Here is a 16,924-nt window from a genome sequence, read left to right as displayed (position 1 = left end):
CAATTCCCAGCATCCCATATGGTTTCTTAGTGCAGAGCCAGAAGTAACCCGAGTGCTGCAGGATATGGCCCAGAAAAACAGGAAAAAAAATTTTCTTTTACACATACCTGAGTAGGTTAGTGAGATAGCAGAGGAGACTAAAAGGGCCCAGGCTGGGACAAAATACTGAAAGAGCAGGAGTTTTCAGCCTCATCAAGGGCCTAAAGGAATAGGAAGTTTTGTTTTGGTTCTTGTTTTTGTTATTTTTGTTTTTTTGGTGTTAGTTGTTGTTGCTGTTGTTGTTGTTGTTTGGGGGGGGGGGCCACACCTGATGACGCTCAGGGGTTCCTCCTGGTTATGTGCTCAGAAATTGCTCCTGGCTTGGGGGACCATATGGGATGCCAGGGGATCGAACCATGGTCTGTCCTAGACTAGTGCCTGCAAGGCAGACAACTTACCTCTAGTGCCACCGCTCCAGACCCTTAAGTTCATAGAAAAAAATAAATCATTATGATCTTGTAGGCAAATAAATGACCCAGCTCCAACTTTACAACTAATCACAGAAAGAACATGATGCTGCTCAATCTTCCCAGGGAGACGTAGATTTGTTCAGACTGAAAAATTCTAGGGTCTCCTTGAAATGGAAGCAGGCAAATCACCCTTTCTGCCTAAGGACACAGCAGCCCACAGTCACATCCGACATTGTGTAACAAAAAAAGGCCCCAGCTCCACAACCATAAGTCTCATCAAGCTGCCAAGCCACCAAATCATTCTAGTTCTATAGTCCTAGATTGCATTATCAAATAATCAAATATGCAGCCACACAATACCTCAGATATTTGTACTATCTGCCCAATAGGATCACAGCAAATCTAATAGGAAAGTTGATAGAAGACCACCAAGCTCAATGAGCCTAAAAAATAACACAGAGGGCTCAACTAGCACCATCTCAGTACATCCTCAATTACTTTAAAAAAAAACCACTGGAAGATATAAACAATTATCACAAATTGACTTTTATTGATATAACTTTTGATCATTCTTTGTGTCTTTGTGTTGTACAAACAATATGAAGAAAATCTGTTTGTGCCTGCTGTAGGGCAAATTTGTTTGTGCCTGCTGTGTGGTGGCAAGTGGGAAATGGGAGACACCGGTGGAACAAAGGTCAGACTGATTCTGGACAGGTGTTAAAACATTTGAAGCCTGAAACAACTGTTATTTATAAACAAGTTGGTAAATCACAATGTTATACATAACAAATGTATATATTGAATTAAAAAGCTGAAGAGTGAGTATGTGAGCCTGTATGTATTGAGAGCTCCCCAATTCCAAAGAATAGAAGATCCTGTACTTCGGAACCTCTCAGATCTTCACAACGCACAATCTACATCATCTATATAATATTTGTAAAACAAGAATCTGAACAGAACTGAGGAAGAAGCCTTTCAAACCTCCAATTTCTATTCAGCATGTCAAAACATAATTAAAAAGTAGATTAGTTGTGGCCAGAGAGATAGCACAGCGGTAAGGCCTTAGACACAGAAGAACGGTGGTTCGATATCTGGCATCCCATATGGTCCCTTGAGCCTGGCAGGAGCAATTTTCTGAGCATAGAGCCAGGAGTAACCCCTGAGCGCTGCTGGGTGTGCCCCAAAAACCAAAAAAAAAAAAAAAGTAGATTAGTGACTAGCATATAAACTAGCTTTGGAGCAGCTTTATAATGGACCTTTAATCTAAGTGTCCAATGATGCTACCTGCAAGATAGCGTCAGAACTAAATTAAAATATATAAAAAACCCAACCAATGTCTGCGTGAGATCTGGAGAACTTTTTGGTGGTTTTGGAGCAACCATGCCTCAAAGGTACAACAATAAAATAATAATCTTCAGAAAGTAATAATCTGATATAATAAATTTCTTTGCATAAAAGAATCACGAAAGGGATTCAGTCTGTATTCAGACTGTATCCCTGAACTGGATACAGTCAGTGGGGTAGAGTGCTTGCTTTGCATGTGGGCAAGATGGCTTCAATCTCCAGCACTCCCATTTAAGACTCATGCATGTAGAGCCAGGAGCAAACCCTAAGCATCATCAGGTGTGGCCCAAAAGCAAATAAAACAGGGGAGAGGAATCATCCATGAAGTAAATAGAGACATTTTATGTCCCTAGAAAAATATTTAATATTGAGAAAAAAATAAGAACACCTAAAATTCAAAAGTAGTAAAGAGCTTTAAAAAAGACTCATATTACTGTCAGAACCATGATTCTGTCTATATTAATACAACTTTGTTTGGCATCCATTTTGCATGGCTGCATATGAATAAAAAAGAAAGGAGTTGGAGGTAAAGATAGAAGAATCCAGAGAACAAGGACTCTAACAAGATGTAGTTTGTTGTCTGTGGCTGTCACTTCATAATCACTTTGCATGTCAACTATATCAGCCTGTAGTAGTGAGTCTCAAAGGGTATACTTCAAGTCAACAATATCAGCACCCCCCGGAAATGTATTCAAAATGCTCATTCTTGGGTCTTGAGCCATAGCACAGGAGGTAGGGCATTTGCTACCTGACATAACAAATTTCGGTCCCCAGCATCCCATATGGTCCCCAAACCTGCCAGGGGTGATTTCTGAGCACAGACTCAAGAGAATCCTGAGAGCCACCAGGTGTGGCCCATTAACCAAATAAACAAACAAATGCATAGTCTTGATCCCTAACTCAGAATCATTAACCAAATAAACAAACAAACAAATGCATATTCTTGATCCCTAACTCAGAATCATTCTATGGGGATAGAGAACAGGAATCTGTTCTGGTTTTTATTTTGGATTTATTTGTATGTGTGAAAAACCAAAATCGTGGCGTGTTTATACAGTTTATAATGAAAGTGTAGTTTGTGAAGTATATATACTATATATATACATATATATTATATACACACACTATATATATATACATATACACAACACCACACGACACACACGCCACACACCCAGCTATTGTACTGTTTAAGAGACTAAAATGAATATAGGTGAGGTATAGTAACTTTTAATTTTGCATATGATTTTGTTTTTGTTTTGTTATTTGGGCCACACACCAGCAGTGCTCAATGTTACTCCTGGCTCTGCACTCAGGAATTATTCCTGGCAGAATGAGGAGGGTGCAAATACTGGGAAGCCAGGGATCAAATCTGGGTTGGCCACATGCAAGACAAATGCCCTACCTGGTGTACTATCATTCTGGCCCCAAAAATTTGTTAAAAGGAACAAAATATTGCCAAAGCAGCAATTCGCTTTGCTAATTGATTTGACTCCCCTGTAGAAGAAAATAAATACCTTTAAACTGCTTGATCATGTTCTGATGATTTTTGATGGCTTCCTTTAAGATTATTTCGGGCTGGTCCATCTCCCACCTCCATTCAGTACCCACTGGATTGGTGTGATGTCTAGGAAAATGAGACAAAAGTTCAATAAAATCAGGATTGGTTTCCTCCCAGAAATATGGGTAGCTTACGACTATGTTTTCCAACTTAAATCAGGACAACTAGCAGAGATATAAAAGGGGAAGTGCTGGTTAAGATTATTTAATTAGAGCAAAACAAAATATACTTTCTCCATGTAAAACACCGCCATACCAGGGCCAGTAGAGGATAGCATGGGAGGTAAGGCGTTTGCCTTTCATGCAGAAGGTCATCGGTTCGAATCCCAGAATCCCATATGGTCCCCCGTGTGCCTGCAATTTTCTGAGCATGGGAGCAGAATAATCCCTGAGCACTGCCAAGTATGCCCCAAAAACCACAAAAACAAAAAAAAACAAAAAAAAACACCGCCATGCCAGCAATCATCTAGAAACAACTGAACAACTAAGAGAGTAAAACTCAAACAACTACCATTCTGCGTGAATGGACCATATAAACAGCCCCATGCAGCAGCTCCTGAAGAGCCAGATCTACTCAACAATTGCACACTGCTCACCAGTATTCTTCCTGTCATGTGGTGAAAATGTGCAGGGAAAAAAAAGAGGACCCCAATATAACACCTCAGCATCTTCAAGGAAAGTCTAACTAGAAAGACTCAACCCCCAACAAAGCACAGACACTAGAAAATCAACGGGAAAAATACTTAGGAGCTTATGAAAATAACATCACCAAAGAAATAAGACTTCAAATAAACAAATCCTCACACAATGTCTTTGATGCCACTATGATGAAGATGTTCAACAAGTATAAAGAACTGTCAACAAAGCACAAAAAAGTATGAGCTAAAATGAAAAAGACTACTACAATCAGAAGGATGGTGTATTGTATGACTGAAACCCAATAATGACCAATTTTGTAACCCCAGTGCTTAAATAGAGCAATTTAAAAAAAGAAATGAAAAATATAGGTGATGTTTAAAAAGTCAACAGAAGTTCTGAATTGTAGAATAAAAACATCTAATCAAAGGATCAAGGATCTTTACAATGTGAAGAGAGAAACCACTAGGATAGAGCAGAAGATAAAAAATAGTCTGAAAAGAAATAAACATCAAATATGATAAGTTCAACAAAAATAACATAAGAATAATAAGGGCTATCAACAACTTTTTAACTGTATCTCACAACGATTTATTTAAAAAAAAAAAAAGAAGAAGAAGAAGAAGAACGGGGCCGGCACGGTGGTGCTAAAGGTAAGGTGCTAAGCCTAGGACGGACCGCGGTTAGATCCCCCGGCGTTCCATATGGTCCCCCAAGCTAGGAGCGACTACTTCAGAGTGCATAGCAGGAGTAACCCCTGAGCATCACCAGGTGTGGCCCAAAAACAAACAAACAAAAATAAAAAAAAAAGAAGAAGATGAAGAAACAAGACTAGAGCAGGTAGGGTTCTTGCTATGTAGCAGCTGACCCCAGTTTGATCCCTGATAACCCATGTGGTCTCCAGAGCTCCAACTATAACCCCAGAGTCAGTTTTGGGTATTTCCAGATGTGTTCCCACCAAAAAGAGAATAATCAGAGTCCCTGGATAACAGGAACACAAATGTGATGAAGAAGTAATAATTTTTAAAAATCATAGATAAAAATTTCCCAGAGTTGAGGATCACAGGCACCAAGATACAAGAGGCCTAAAGGGTCCCAGTGAAAATAGAATTAACTAGGAAAACTCCAAAATACATTGGACTCAAAATGACAAAATCCAAAGATAAAATAAGAAAAACAGAGACCAGAGAGATAGCACAGCGGTACAGCATTTGCTTTGATTACAGCCAACCTAGGATGGATGGTTGTTCAAATCCCAGTATCCCATATGGCCCTGCAGGCCTGACAGGGGCGATTTCTGAGTGCATAGCCAGGAGCAACCCCTGAGTGCCTCCGCAAGTTGTGACCCAAAAACCAAAAAAAAAAAAAAAAAAATAAGGAAAACAGCAAGATCAAAAAAAAGGAACTTACACATGAAAGTCATATGATATATAGCCAATATGATATAAGGCAGATCCATCAAATGAAACTCTGAATCAACAGAGTAGGTAAGGAAAATCCAACAAAATTAACATCTTACCTAGAATCCTCTAACCAGCTAGATTATCATTCAGATTTGAAGGAACAAGGACAAAGAATAGCTTAGGGAAGCCATAGCCTTTAAACCAGTTTTTCAAGAATCATTAAAAGAGTTTCTGTTTTAACGGTGGGAGGGGTGTACATTTACGAATGTAACCCAACTACAAACATGCTTTAACCATGTTGCTTAAATATAGATAGCAGGAAGGAAGCGGGAGGGAGGGAGGGAGGGAGGGAGGGAGGAGGGAGGGAGGGAAGGAGGGAGAGAGAGGAAAGAAAGAAAGGAGAAAGAAAGAAAGAAAGAAAAGAAAGAAGAAAGAAAGAAAGAAGAAAGAAAGAAAGAAAGAAAGAAAGAAGAAAGAAAGAAAGAAAGAAAGAAAGAAAGAAAGAAAGAAAGAAAAAGAAAGAAAGAAAGAAAGAAGAAAGAAAGAAAGAAAGAAAGAAAGAAAGAAAGAAAGAAAGAAAGAAAGAAAGAAAGAAAGAAAGAAAGAAGAAAGAAAGAAAGAAAGAAAGAAAGAAAGAAAAAGAAAGAAAGAAAGAAAGAAAAGAGAGAGAAAGAAGAGAGAGAGAGAGAAAGAAGAGAGAGAGAGAGAGAGAGAGAGAAAAGAACGAGTAAAGAGCCAGGAGTAAGCCCTGAGCAACAACAGGTATGCCCCCCCCCCAAAAAAAAGTGAACACATCTCGAAATGGAAATGAGTTCAACTCGAAATGGAAATGAGTTCAACTCTATTTCATTTTTTAACATTGTTTTTTATGAAACATTGTAACAAGCATTTATTCACATGCTTTTAACTATTTCATAAACATAAGAAGAAATAGCTGGTGGTAAAATTAAGAAAAAAATTATTTCCCTTAAAACAAACATCTCTGTTTCTTTCTACTCCTAGACAGAAAGTTCTTTCAGATTTTTGGTTAGGGTGGTTTCCAAAGAGGTTTCTCCAAGTAGGTAGTATCTCTGCAGAGTATTCTGGTTACTGGATCTATGACTTGCCAACTCTGAAAATGGTCTTGGTAGTTCATGCTTCACAAGGAACAGGTAAAGCTTTGAGAAGCAGAATATCTCAAACTGTGCTCTGCTGAAGACCATCGTGGGCAAAGAAGGTTGCAACAACAGAATCAAGAGACCCAAACTTTAACAATCTAAACTTAAAATGGGCCTGTTATACTGGCAGACTAGGGGGTGGGGAGGATAGTATGGGATTTACTTGGGGAACATTGGTGAAGGAAGGTCGACACTGTGATGGGATTGGCCGTGATTCATTATATGTCTGAAACCCAACTATGAAGGACACAATAGTTTCAAAAAAATAAAACAAAATTTTAAAAAGTTAAATTTCTCTAAAACACATAACAAAATTCATGTAGCTCTGAGTATGGCACTCATTAATGTACATATGATTGCCCTCTACTAGATTAAGAATAGTAATGTTATTCTTAGCTTGCTAAGGAACTCTGTATATTTTGAATAATGAATTGGCATCTAACTTATTGGTTAAAATCACTTATTTTTATTAGTTACAATAATTTATTTTAAATATTTTATTGGTTTAAATATTTTATTTAAAATATTAGTTAAAATAAATTGGTTAGTTTTGGTTAAAATGATTCAGCAATCAATCATTACAAATTGACCTACTGATTTATTTTCTGACAATTCCATTTGCAATTCCTTTACATTTTTGTAGAGCAAGTAATATGAAGCAAATTTGGTAAATGCCTGCTAAGGGGACAGGCTGGGGTTTGGGGGTGGGAGGAAACCTGGGGACATTGGTAGAGGGAGAAAACACTGGTTGTGGGATTGGTATTGGAACACTGTATGCTTATATCAACTTTTTTAGGAACATTTAAATCAGGGTGTCTTAATAAAAATTTTTTAAAAAAACTTCACAAATGGCATGACTGCCTACATAAAAAATTCAGAAGAACTACAAAAATGTAAATTAGAATTTACATTACAAGAATGAGAAAGCAAGTATGATTAATTTATAAGTTATTAACTTCATATATACTAACAATAAAGCTTATAAATTTATTTTATTTTTTGGGGGGGACACATCCATTTGACGCTCAGGGGTTACTCCTGGCTATGCACTTAGAAATAGCTCCTGGGTTGGGGGGACCATATGGGATGCCGGGGGATCGAACCATGGTCCATCCTAGGATAGTGCTTGCAAGGCAGACACCTTACCTCTAGCGCCACCTCACGGGACCCAGAATTTAAGTTTTAATGAAACCCACCCCATCCCACTTTCACTATTTGTTCCTAAGAACTACAAATAACAAAACGAATGACCAACCTAGATTAATAGGAATCTAATGTACTCATGATTACAGGTTTTAATATTGATAAAGTATATTTGCATATACTACCAAATTATTTTAACCAAAGTGCAAAAGCTGATAACCATCTTTTCAATAAATGGTCCTGGATCAACTAGATAAAGACAATTACATTTATTTCTATCCAAACCTAGGACATCATCAGAAATAAGAGACGTTAACAGCAAGCACCTTGTGACATGATGAACTGAGAAAGGGGCAGTTTTCACACAGAGTCTCCATAATCTATAAAAAGTAATCTCAATTTACTCAAATTTAAATAGAAGAAACATACAAAATTTTTGAGCAATAATTTTTAAAATGCCAAACCCAAGTACAATCAAGAAACTGACACACTGGGGCAGGAGCGATAGCACAGCAGTAGGGCATTTGCCTTGCACATGCTGATCCAGGACAGACCTGGGTTCGATCCCCAGCATCCCATATGGTCCCCCAAGCCAGGAGCAATTTCTGAGCATACAGAGCCAGGAGTAACTCCTGAGCATCACCAGATGTAGACCAAAAAAAAAAAAAGAATGCCAAAATAAGTGCAATGTGGAATACTTCTAGAATAAATTCTGGTACAGAAACTGGACAGTGATAAACAGAAATTGGTAAAGTTCTACTGTCTCCAATTTAATAGTATTATATAATGTTAACTTATTGGTTTTAACCATTGAACTAGTGTAAAGCAACATATTAACATTATATGAAAAGGATAAAAAGAGTCCTTTTTTGACGCCTGTGGCTCTCAGAGATGCATTTGGAATCATCTGGATAGATTTAAAACACTGAAGCCAGTTTCCCATGCTGAGAGATTATTCTAATTATAACTGTCATGGACTTCAGCCATATTAATAAGAATATTTGAAAGATATTGGGAATTTTAAAAGGGCTCCAAATAAAAAGAAAAGTTTAAAACTCTGTTTAATCCAATCTTGCATATTTGTCATATTAAAAAAAATGGTTTCCTCCTAAAACTTTAATTATGAGCAACTTTGTAACTATATCTCAGTGATTAATCTCAGTAATTACCAGCACTTACTAGTATTTGTTTCTTCATTATTCTGGATTTTCCCTTTGTCCTTAGGATATTAATCTGTTACTTATTTCCAAGAGTTCATTTATGACTAATCATGTTTATTTTAGTATGATTTGAAGACATACCATGTACTTTGCTATTATTTTACTCTGTTTCAGTTTTTGTAACGGAAGTTGTATATTAAAATATAATTATGTTTTGTTTTATGTCTAAGTTTTGTGGTTATTTAAAAAATGCATTTCTGAGCAAAGCAAAGCAAAGTGGGTAGAGCATTTATTTGCCTTGCATCCAGCCGACCTGATTTGATCCCCGGCATCCCATATGGTTTCCTGAGCTTGCCAGGAGTAATTTAAGAGCACAAGCCAGGAATAACTCCTGAGTGTGGTCCAGAAACCAAAAAAATAAAAATAAAAATGCATGATTATATGTTTTCAAAATGTACTAATAAAACAAATGGTTTCCTTACTTTAAAATGCTAGGTGCAACTGGAAATACAAGAACTATTCATATTAACACAGCAAAGTATAAATCAACAGAACCTGTGTTAAATGTATATAACTAATTTAACAGTTATGTATCAAATATAATAATTTCAAAAGACTTGCAAAATAATAAGAATATCTACCAATAAAAGTACACTATCAAAGTGAAGAATTTCACCTAGAAAAAACATCATCCTTTAGTTCAAAAACATTCATGCTTATGAGACTTCCTCAAGGAATTAAGTCTCACAAAAATTCTCTAAGGCATAACTACTGCTTTTATTTTATAACTGGCTAAAGACCCAAATAAGATAAAAAATTAAAGCAAATGTTTTTATATGCATTTGAATCACTTTTTACTGAGTCTTTTCTGACATTCTTAATATATTATTCATAACTGAAACAGATGGTGAATTTAGTTTTAAACTATATTAGTACTTTACCAGAAGCATGTAAATGAAACATCTCCATTTGTGTTTATCTTTCTAAAATCTCATGAATGAATTTGTTAAGCATATTGTTTACATTTTTTAAATCTGGCAAATTTAATGTCTGTGAGAAAATGAAGGACTGCATTATTGACTACATACACAAGTAATAATCCATAAGGAATAAAACCCACAAATTTTGTTATTTCCTGGTTATTAATGTTTGTCAATAAGATTAACAAATAAAATAATGAGGATCAGACACAAAGCACTTTTTTCCTACTAAATAAATTGAGATGCAATCATTTCAAGTCCACATAATTGAGGCTTCTATTTTTGCAATAATAAGTAAAATTTTTCATTGAAAACATCTCTGTAGATGTAAAAAAAAAAAACTCACATTAAAAAAAAAAATAAAACCATTAGCAAGTTAGAAATAAGCACATTCGGGGCCGGCGCGGTGGCACTATAGGTAAGGTGTCTGCCTTGCCAACGCTAGCCTAGGACGAACCGAGGTTCGCTCTCCTGGCGTCCCATATGGTCCCCCAAGCCAGGAGCGACTTCTGAGCGCATAGCCAGGAGTAAACCCTGAGCGTCACCGGGTGTGGCCCAAAAACCAAAAAAAAAAAAAAGAGAAAGAAAGAAACACATTCTTAATCTAGTAGAGGTCAACCAAAAGTGCCATAACTGAATGCTACACTCAAGAGAAAATGTTAAAAAATTTTCTCTTAAAGAATCTCCTTTAATATTTCTTGCAAAACCGGTATCAAGGTTATGAATTTCCTAAACCATTGCCTGTACATGAAGCTTTGTATCATTTCTTCGAATTTGAATTTTAAGTCTATATCCTAAATATAAGGATAGGGTATTCTTGGTAAGGTGTTCGTTTCAGTAGTTTGCTTTACTATATCATATCATTCTGTTCTGGCTTGTAGTTTTACTTGATAGATCTCTTATGGATATTAGAGGAGTTCCTTTGTATATAAGTTTCTTTTATTATCCTGCTGCTTTAAATATTCTGTTTCTTTTATTGTTTTTCTTTCTATTTTCTTTCTATTTGAGTCAATTTTGGCTGGCACTCTTGGGGTTTCTTAGATCCATGCATTCCTCAACTCCAAAAAATCCTTATCTATGATTTGTTTTATTAGTTGTTTGTTTTTTGTTTTTCATTAAATTCACTTCTTTGATCCTCAGGAACTGTGCTTTTAAAAACTGATTTTTAACTGGACCTTCCCTTAATTTTATTTCAGTTCTGTCACTTCTGACTGAAGTTTCCTCATTTCTGCTCCCACATTTTCTTGTGCTTTACTACTATACCGTCATTTCTCTTTTTTTTTTTTTTTTTTTTTTGGTTTTTGGGCCACACCCGGCGATGCTCAGGGGTTACTCCTGGCTGTCTGCTCAGCAATAGCTCCTGGCAGGCACGGGGGACCATATGGGACACCGGGATTCAAACCAACCACCTTTGGTCCTGGATCGGCTGCTCGCAAGGCAAACACCGCTGTGCTATCTCTCCGGGCCCTATACCGTCATTTCTTTGAGCTCATTAAACATTATCTGAGAGATGATAGAGCTGATTGGTAATGGTAGAACCTCCTATGCATTATATTCATTCACTGAGTTTGGTGGGTTCAATAGGATTTCCCCATTGTGTCTACTCTGCTCCAAAGGTAATTCATTCCCTGTGAGATCTCTAAGGGATGAAGCTGAGTGTTGTTCTTTTCTCTCCCTGCAGGCCCTCTCGAGTTACATTTTGCAATTTCTGATTGTGAGGTCTGATATGGATTACAAGACTGCTTTCAATACCATCTTGGTCCAACCTTTGGCTAATATACTTATATTAATATCTGCTAATATAGACATGGGGCAAACTGCATCATCCTGGATTAAAAAAAACTACTAAATAAATATCAAACAAATCAACAGTAACAGTAGAATTTTACTACCTTTTTGTCACCTAACAAAAGACTGGAAATTGAGCTCCCATATGACCCAGCTATACCACTCCTAGCAATATACCTTAGGAACACAAAAATACAATTCAAAAATGCCTTCCTCACACCTATATTCATTGCAGTGTTATTTACAATAGCCAGACTCTAGAAACAACCAAGATGCCCTTCAATAGATGAATGGCTAAAGGAACTGTGGTACGTATACTCAATGGAATATTATGCAGCCATCAGGAGAGAAATTTTCCTACACATGGATATACATGGAATCTATTATGCTAAATGAAATTAGTCAAAGGGAGAGAGAGATGCACAGAATAGTCTCACTCATCTATGGGTTTTAAGAAATGCAAAAGATATTATTGTAATAATGCCCAGAGACAAAAGAGATGAGGGCTGGAAGGACTGGCTCTTGATGTGAAGCTCACCACATAGAGTGATGAGTTTAGTTAAAGAGATGACTACACTATCATGACATTGTTAATGAGTGACAGAAGTAGAATGCCTGTCTCAAATATAGGCAGGGGATAGGGAAGGAGGGACATGGGGGGGAGGGGCGCATTGGTGATGGGAAGGTTGCACTGGTGAAGGGAGGTGTTCTTTTTATGACCAAAACCCAACCACAATCATGTATGTGATCATGGTGCTTAAATAAAGAAAAAAAAATTTAAAAAAAAGACATCCCCATAAATAATAACAACATAAATATATAGTCAAAAAACCTAATTCCTACGTAAGTTTTTAAAATATCTCACTGACCCACAAAGTACAAAAAAATCACAATAAAAAATAGAAAATTTAATTTAAACAGTCAAAATTTATGGAATGTAGCTAAAGAAGAAGGAAAATCTACAATTATACTTAAATTGTTAGGTCCCATTAAAGTTAAAAAGAAAATTTTAAAAAGTAAATTATTAATTAAGAAAACAAAGATAAAAAGGAGATAATTCTCAGAGTCAAAATGTAGGACCTGTAAAAAGAATAAAAATGTACAACCCAGTGATAAAACTAGTCGATAAAAAAATGCATAAATAGGGCTAGAAAAATAGCACATGTCTGACCCAGGAAGGACCAGGTTCGATTTCCAACAACCCAAAAAGTCCTCCGAGTCTACTAGGAAAAGTTTCTGAACACAGAGCAAGGAGTAACCCCCGAGCACCACCGGTGTGGATCAAAAACAAAAAACAAAAAAAGCACAAATATACATTGGAAATGGAAAGCGGCTTAAAAGCAGAAAGAGAACCTTTAAGAAAGTTTGCAAGCAATGTTGTCGGAAACTTGTAACTAGCAATCATGACCTGTTTATACTTAATCTTAGCCAAAAGACTGAGACATAATCAATCACACCAATGTTTGGTCACCGTAAATGTGTTAACTTACCGCCAACAGAAGACACATTTATTTGCACAAGCCAAGCTTGGGGTAGTTTCCATGCAACGATGACTTTCAATGCCATAGAACGTATGTTTATAGCAACCTCCTCTCCCTCGAAGCATAGACTGTGAGGTAAAAATAAAATGACAATTTAAATAAAATCCTTAAAACAAGGAAATAAAACACTAAAGGTATTATCTTTAAGAATAATATAAAATATAAAATCATATGCTTTATAACTAATACCAGTTGTTGCATGATGCAGAAAATTAATTTTATAGTATGTTTTGGGTCATGCTTTAGATTTTCTAAAAGCCAATGAAATTAACTCTGAATGCTCTATAGGGAGCATAATTGATGCTCTCACATCCAACTGCTTCAAATATATTAGTACAATCATACAAAAAGCTAAGGAGCAGATACGGCAGGCTTCTACCAAACAGTCAGCCTAACATAGAAGTATCTCTGCTTTGAATATGGAAGGATGGGTATGCACCATGAAACATATTCTATACTAAATAAATGGTAGAATGGGAGCCTGCTGAGACAAGCTGCATGAATATAGAAGCACTATTTTAAAAAGGATGCTAATGTATGAGTGGAAAATCATAGTGTTAAGAATGGGTCATATAAAGAAATACTGCAGATCAATAGGATCAGAATCACAGATTAATAGAAAGCTTTTTAGATTATTGTCAGAAGGAGCTCTGTGTAAGATGGGCTTGATTTAGTACAGCTGAAAACCCTGAGAAGGTGATTTAAGTAGTATACAACAGAGACTATACAAGAAATGTCACATAAGAAGGATGAGACAGAGGAGGTTTCTGTTCGGATATATAACAATTTAACAGATTCTGGGTGTTAAGTAATTTTGAAATTTGATGGATTTAACAGCATCAGCATTAACGAAGAGACAAGACAGCATGATCTACACACACATGCATATGAATATAAACACTCATACATCAGTGTAAAATATAGCTGTTCCCCTAATATGAAGAGGAGCTCCTAGAAATTTCCCACTGGATCCTGAAACCATGAATAATGTCAAACCCTATATACATTATATTCCTATATAAATAATTATCATAACATTTAATTAAACATTAGGTACTAGCTCCCAACACCCAGGTGACTCAGCAACAGTCTGCATGCAGAGCAGATCGCTCTGTATTTAATGATATGCTGAAACTAGAGGATGCTCCACATCAGCCTGACATCAACAAAAAAAAAAAAATGCACAGAATCCAGAGTCTTTAAATATAAAAGCCTGATACCAACTATAGCTAAAGTGTGAAACGGTTTCACTGGGACCTTGAGAATGACTGGAGTTGGATAGACTGGTATGCCTGGAACCCAGAGTCTGTCTTATGTCAATAAACTTCTGGGGTGAGGCCTTTTTGTAATCAGGTCAAGGATTTCTTTTCCCATTTTCTCCATTTTTCTGGACCTATGCAAACATTGGCGATTGCCACTATCACACCTTTACTATATTTTTTTACTCTTATCCTTTAAGGAAAAAAACACAACTTACTGAACTTAAAAACAAATTACTATAGTAGAATGCCTGTCTCGAAAACAGGCAGGGGATGGGAAAGGGGAGGGGGTAATGTTGCACTGGTGAAGGGGGGTGTTCTGGTTATGACTGTAACCCAAATATGATCATGTTACTTAAATAAAAAATATATTTAATTAAAAAAATTAGGTACTAGAACAGCCTTTTTACTCTATTTTCAAGTCATTTTTTTGTGTATAGGCTAAAACAATGGGCTACTTCAAAGTTTCTTAAATTCTGGGTGACACCTCATATAGGGTATTGTAACTGATGTGAAAACCACAAGTTTGTTTGAAATAAACTAATGCTTTATTATCAATGTTTTATTGATCATTTTATACGTCCATGGTCAGATTAAAAACTTCTCCAGCTGGGGCTGGCGAGGTGGCGCTAGAGGTAAGGTGTCTGCCTTGCAAGCACTAGCCAAGGAAGGACCATGGTTCAATCCCCCGGTGTCCCATATTGTCCCCCCAAGCCAGGGGCAATTTCTGAGCGCTTAGCCAGGAGTAACCCCTGAGCATCAAACAGGTGTGGCCAAAAAAACCAAAAAACCAAAAAAACAAAACTTCTCAAGCATAAAATTGATTCTGATGGGATGACACTTAAGAAGTCCTGCTTTTGTCCTTAGATGTCCATTTTTACCTATGTCACTTAGAGAAAAGACTTTCTTCTTTCCACTGGATGAACTTAGCTCATTTGCCATAAATCAGTTGTCCAAATACCTTTAAATTGATTTCTGAGTTCTCAGTTTTGTTCCATTCATTGACCTATATGTTTTATTAAAAATGTCATGCTATCACTTGTAAGTAAAGTATGAAGCTGGGGAGTACAATAATTCTCTTTTTCACATTTTCTTATTAGAGTTGCCTTGATTAATGGAAATCTTTTGTAGTTTCATACAAATATAAGCATTTTTGTTCTAGTTCTTCAAAGAATATTATCAGAATTTAGATGACAATTGCCGTATATCTATTCATTGCTTTAGTAAAATGCTCATTTTAACAACCATTTTTTCCAGTCCATATGTAAGAGTCATTTCTTTATGGCTTTAATTTCTTACAGGATCTTACAGTTTTCCAAAATACCTCCTTGCTTAAATTTATGACTATTTTTTGTTTGTCTGTTTGTTTATGGGTCACACTTGGTGATATTCAAGGGTTACTCCTGGCTATGAGCTCAGAAATTGCCCCTGGCTTGGGGGACCATATGGGATGCCGGGGATCGAACCCAGGTCCATCCTAGGGTAACACATGCAAGGCAAACACCCTACCACCTCTGCCACTGCGCTGGTCCCAAATTTATGACTATTTTTAAATGAAGTTGAAAATAAATTGCTCTTTTCATTTATCTTCCTGCTAGTTTGCTGTTTGCAGATAGAAATGCAACAGATTTCTGTGTATTAATTTTGTAGCCTAGAAGTCTTTATTTTATATTCATTTATTACTTCTAATTGTTCTGTAGAGCCTAGTCTTTTCTGTGTATAAATTATTGTCATTCACAAATCCTGAGTTTTATTTCTTCCTTTCTAATTTTCTTTTTCTTACCTAATTGTTCTGACTAGGACTTCCACTAAATACCAGTGATGAGAGTCTTTGTCCTATTCCTAAAGATAATTAGTTTGTCATCATTCTATTCCCCAAGTTATTTAAAGTTACTATGGAATCTGTACCTTTTTTTTCTGTTTACTAAGATAATAATTTTATCCTTCATTTTGCAAATGTATTATACCATATGAATTGTTAAAGGGGCCAGAACGAAAGCACAACGGTAGGATGTTTGCCTTGCACGTGGTTGACCCAGGAGGGACCTGGATTCAATACCAGGAGAAACTCCTGAGCATCACCGAGTGTTGTCAAAAAAAGTTAAAACATCATTGATAAATTCCACTGTTAAGGGTTTGTTTGATTCAATTTGCTAATATTTCGTTGAGGGTTTCTAACATCAATTTAATCACAGATACTGACATAATTTTCTGTCATTGCTTTTATAATACCCTTATATAATTTTGGCATAGGGTTAATACTGGCCTTATAAAATGATTATGGAAGCAATCCTCCTCTTCAACTTTATAGAACAGTTTGAGAATAATAGGTAATAAATCTTCTTTGAATGTTTGGGAGAACTCCAGGACACTGAATATCCTGAATTTTCAATTTGAGAAAGATTTATAATTACTGCTTCAGTCTTGTTACTTGTTACCAATCTACTCAGAATTTCTGTTTCTTTCTTATTCAGTGTCAAAAGGTAATATGGTTCTAAAACTTT

At 36.2% G+C, this 16,924-nt stretch overlaps 1 protein-coding gene across 1 annotated transcript in view; it reads right to left on the bottom strand.

Moving 5' to 3' along the window:
• The window catches only part of LOC126031217 (S-adenosyl-L-methionine-dependent tRNA 4-demethylwyosine synthase TYW1-like), a 221,636-nt gene that overhangs the window by 132,342 nt on the left and 72,370 nt on the right, over positions 1-16,924 (bottom strand). Inside the window, exons 10-11 of the mRNA XM_049789508.1 lie at positions 13,111-13,229; positions 3,311-3,420 (exon numbers count right to left, since the gene is read on the bottom strand). Of these exons, the coding sequence (XP_049645465.1) occupies positions 3,311-3,420; positions 13,111-13,229 (229 nt within the window). The remainder of the gene's footprint in view (positions 1-3,310; positions 3,421-13,110; positions 13,230-16,924) is intronic.

The sequence above is a fragment of the Suncus etruscus genome, chromosome 15 (genome assembly GCF_024139225.1).
Source record: "Suncus etruscus isolate mSunEtr1 chromosome 15, mSunEtr1.pri.cur, whole genome shotgun sequence".
Classification (NCBI taxonomy): Eukaryota; Metazoa; Chordata; class Mammalia; order Eulipotyphla; family Soricidae; genus Suncus; species Suncus etruscus.
Note: the sequence above shows the minus strand (reverse complement) of the source record. Positions and strands in the feature narration are given on the sequence as shown.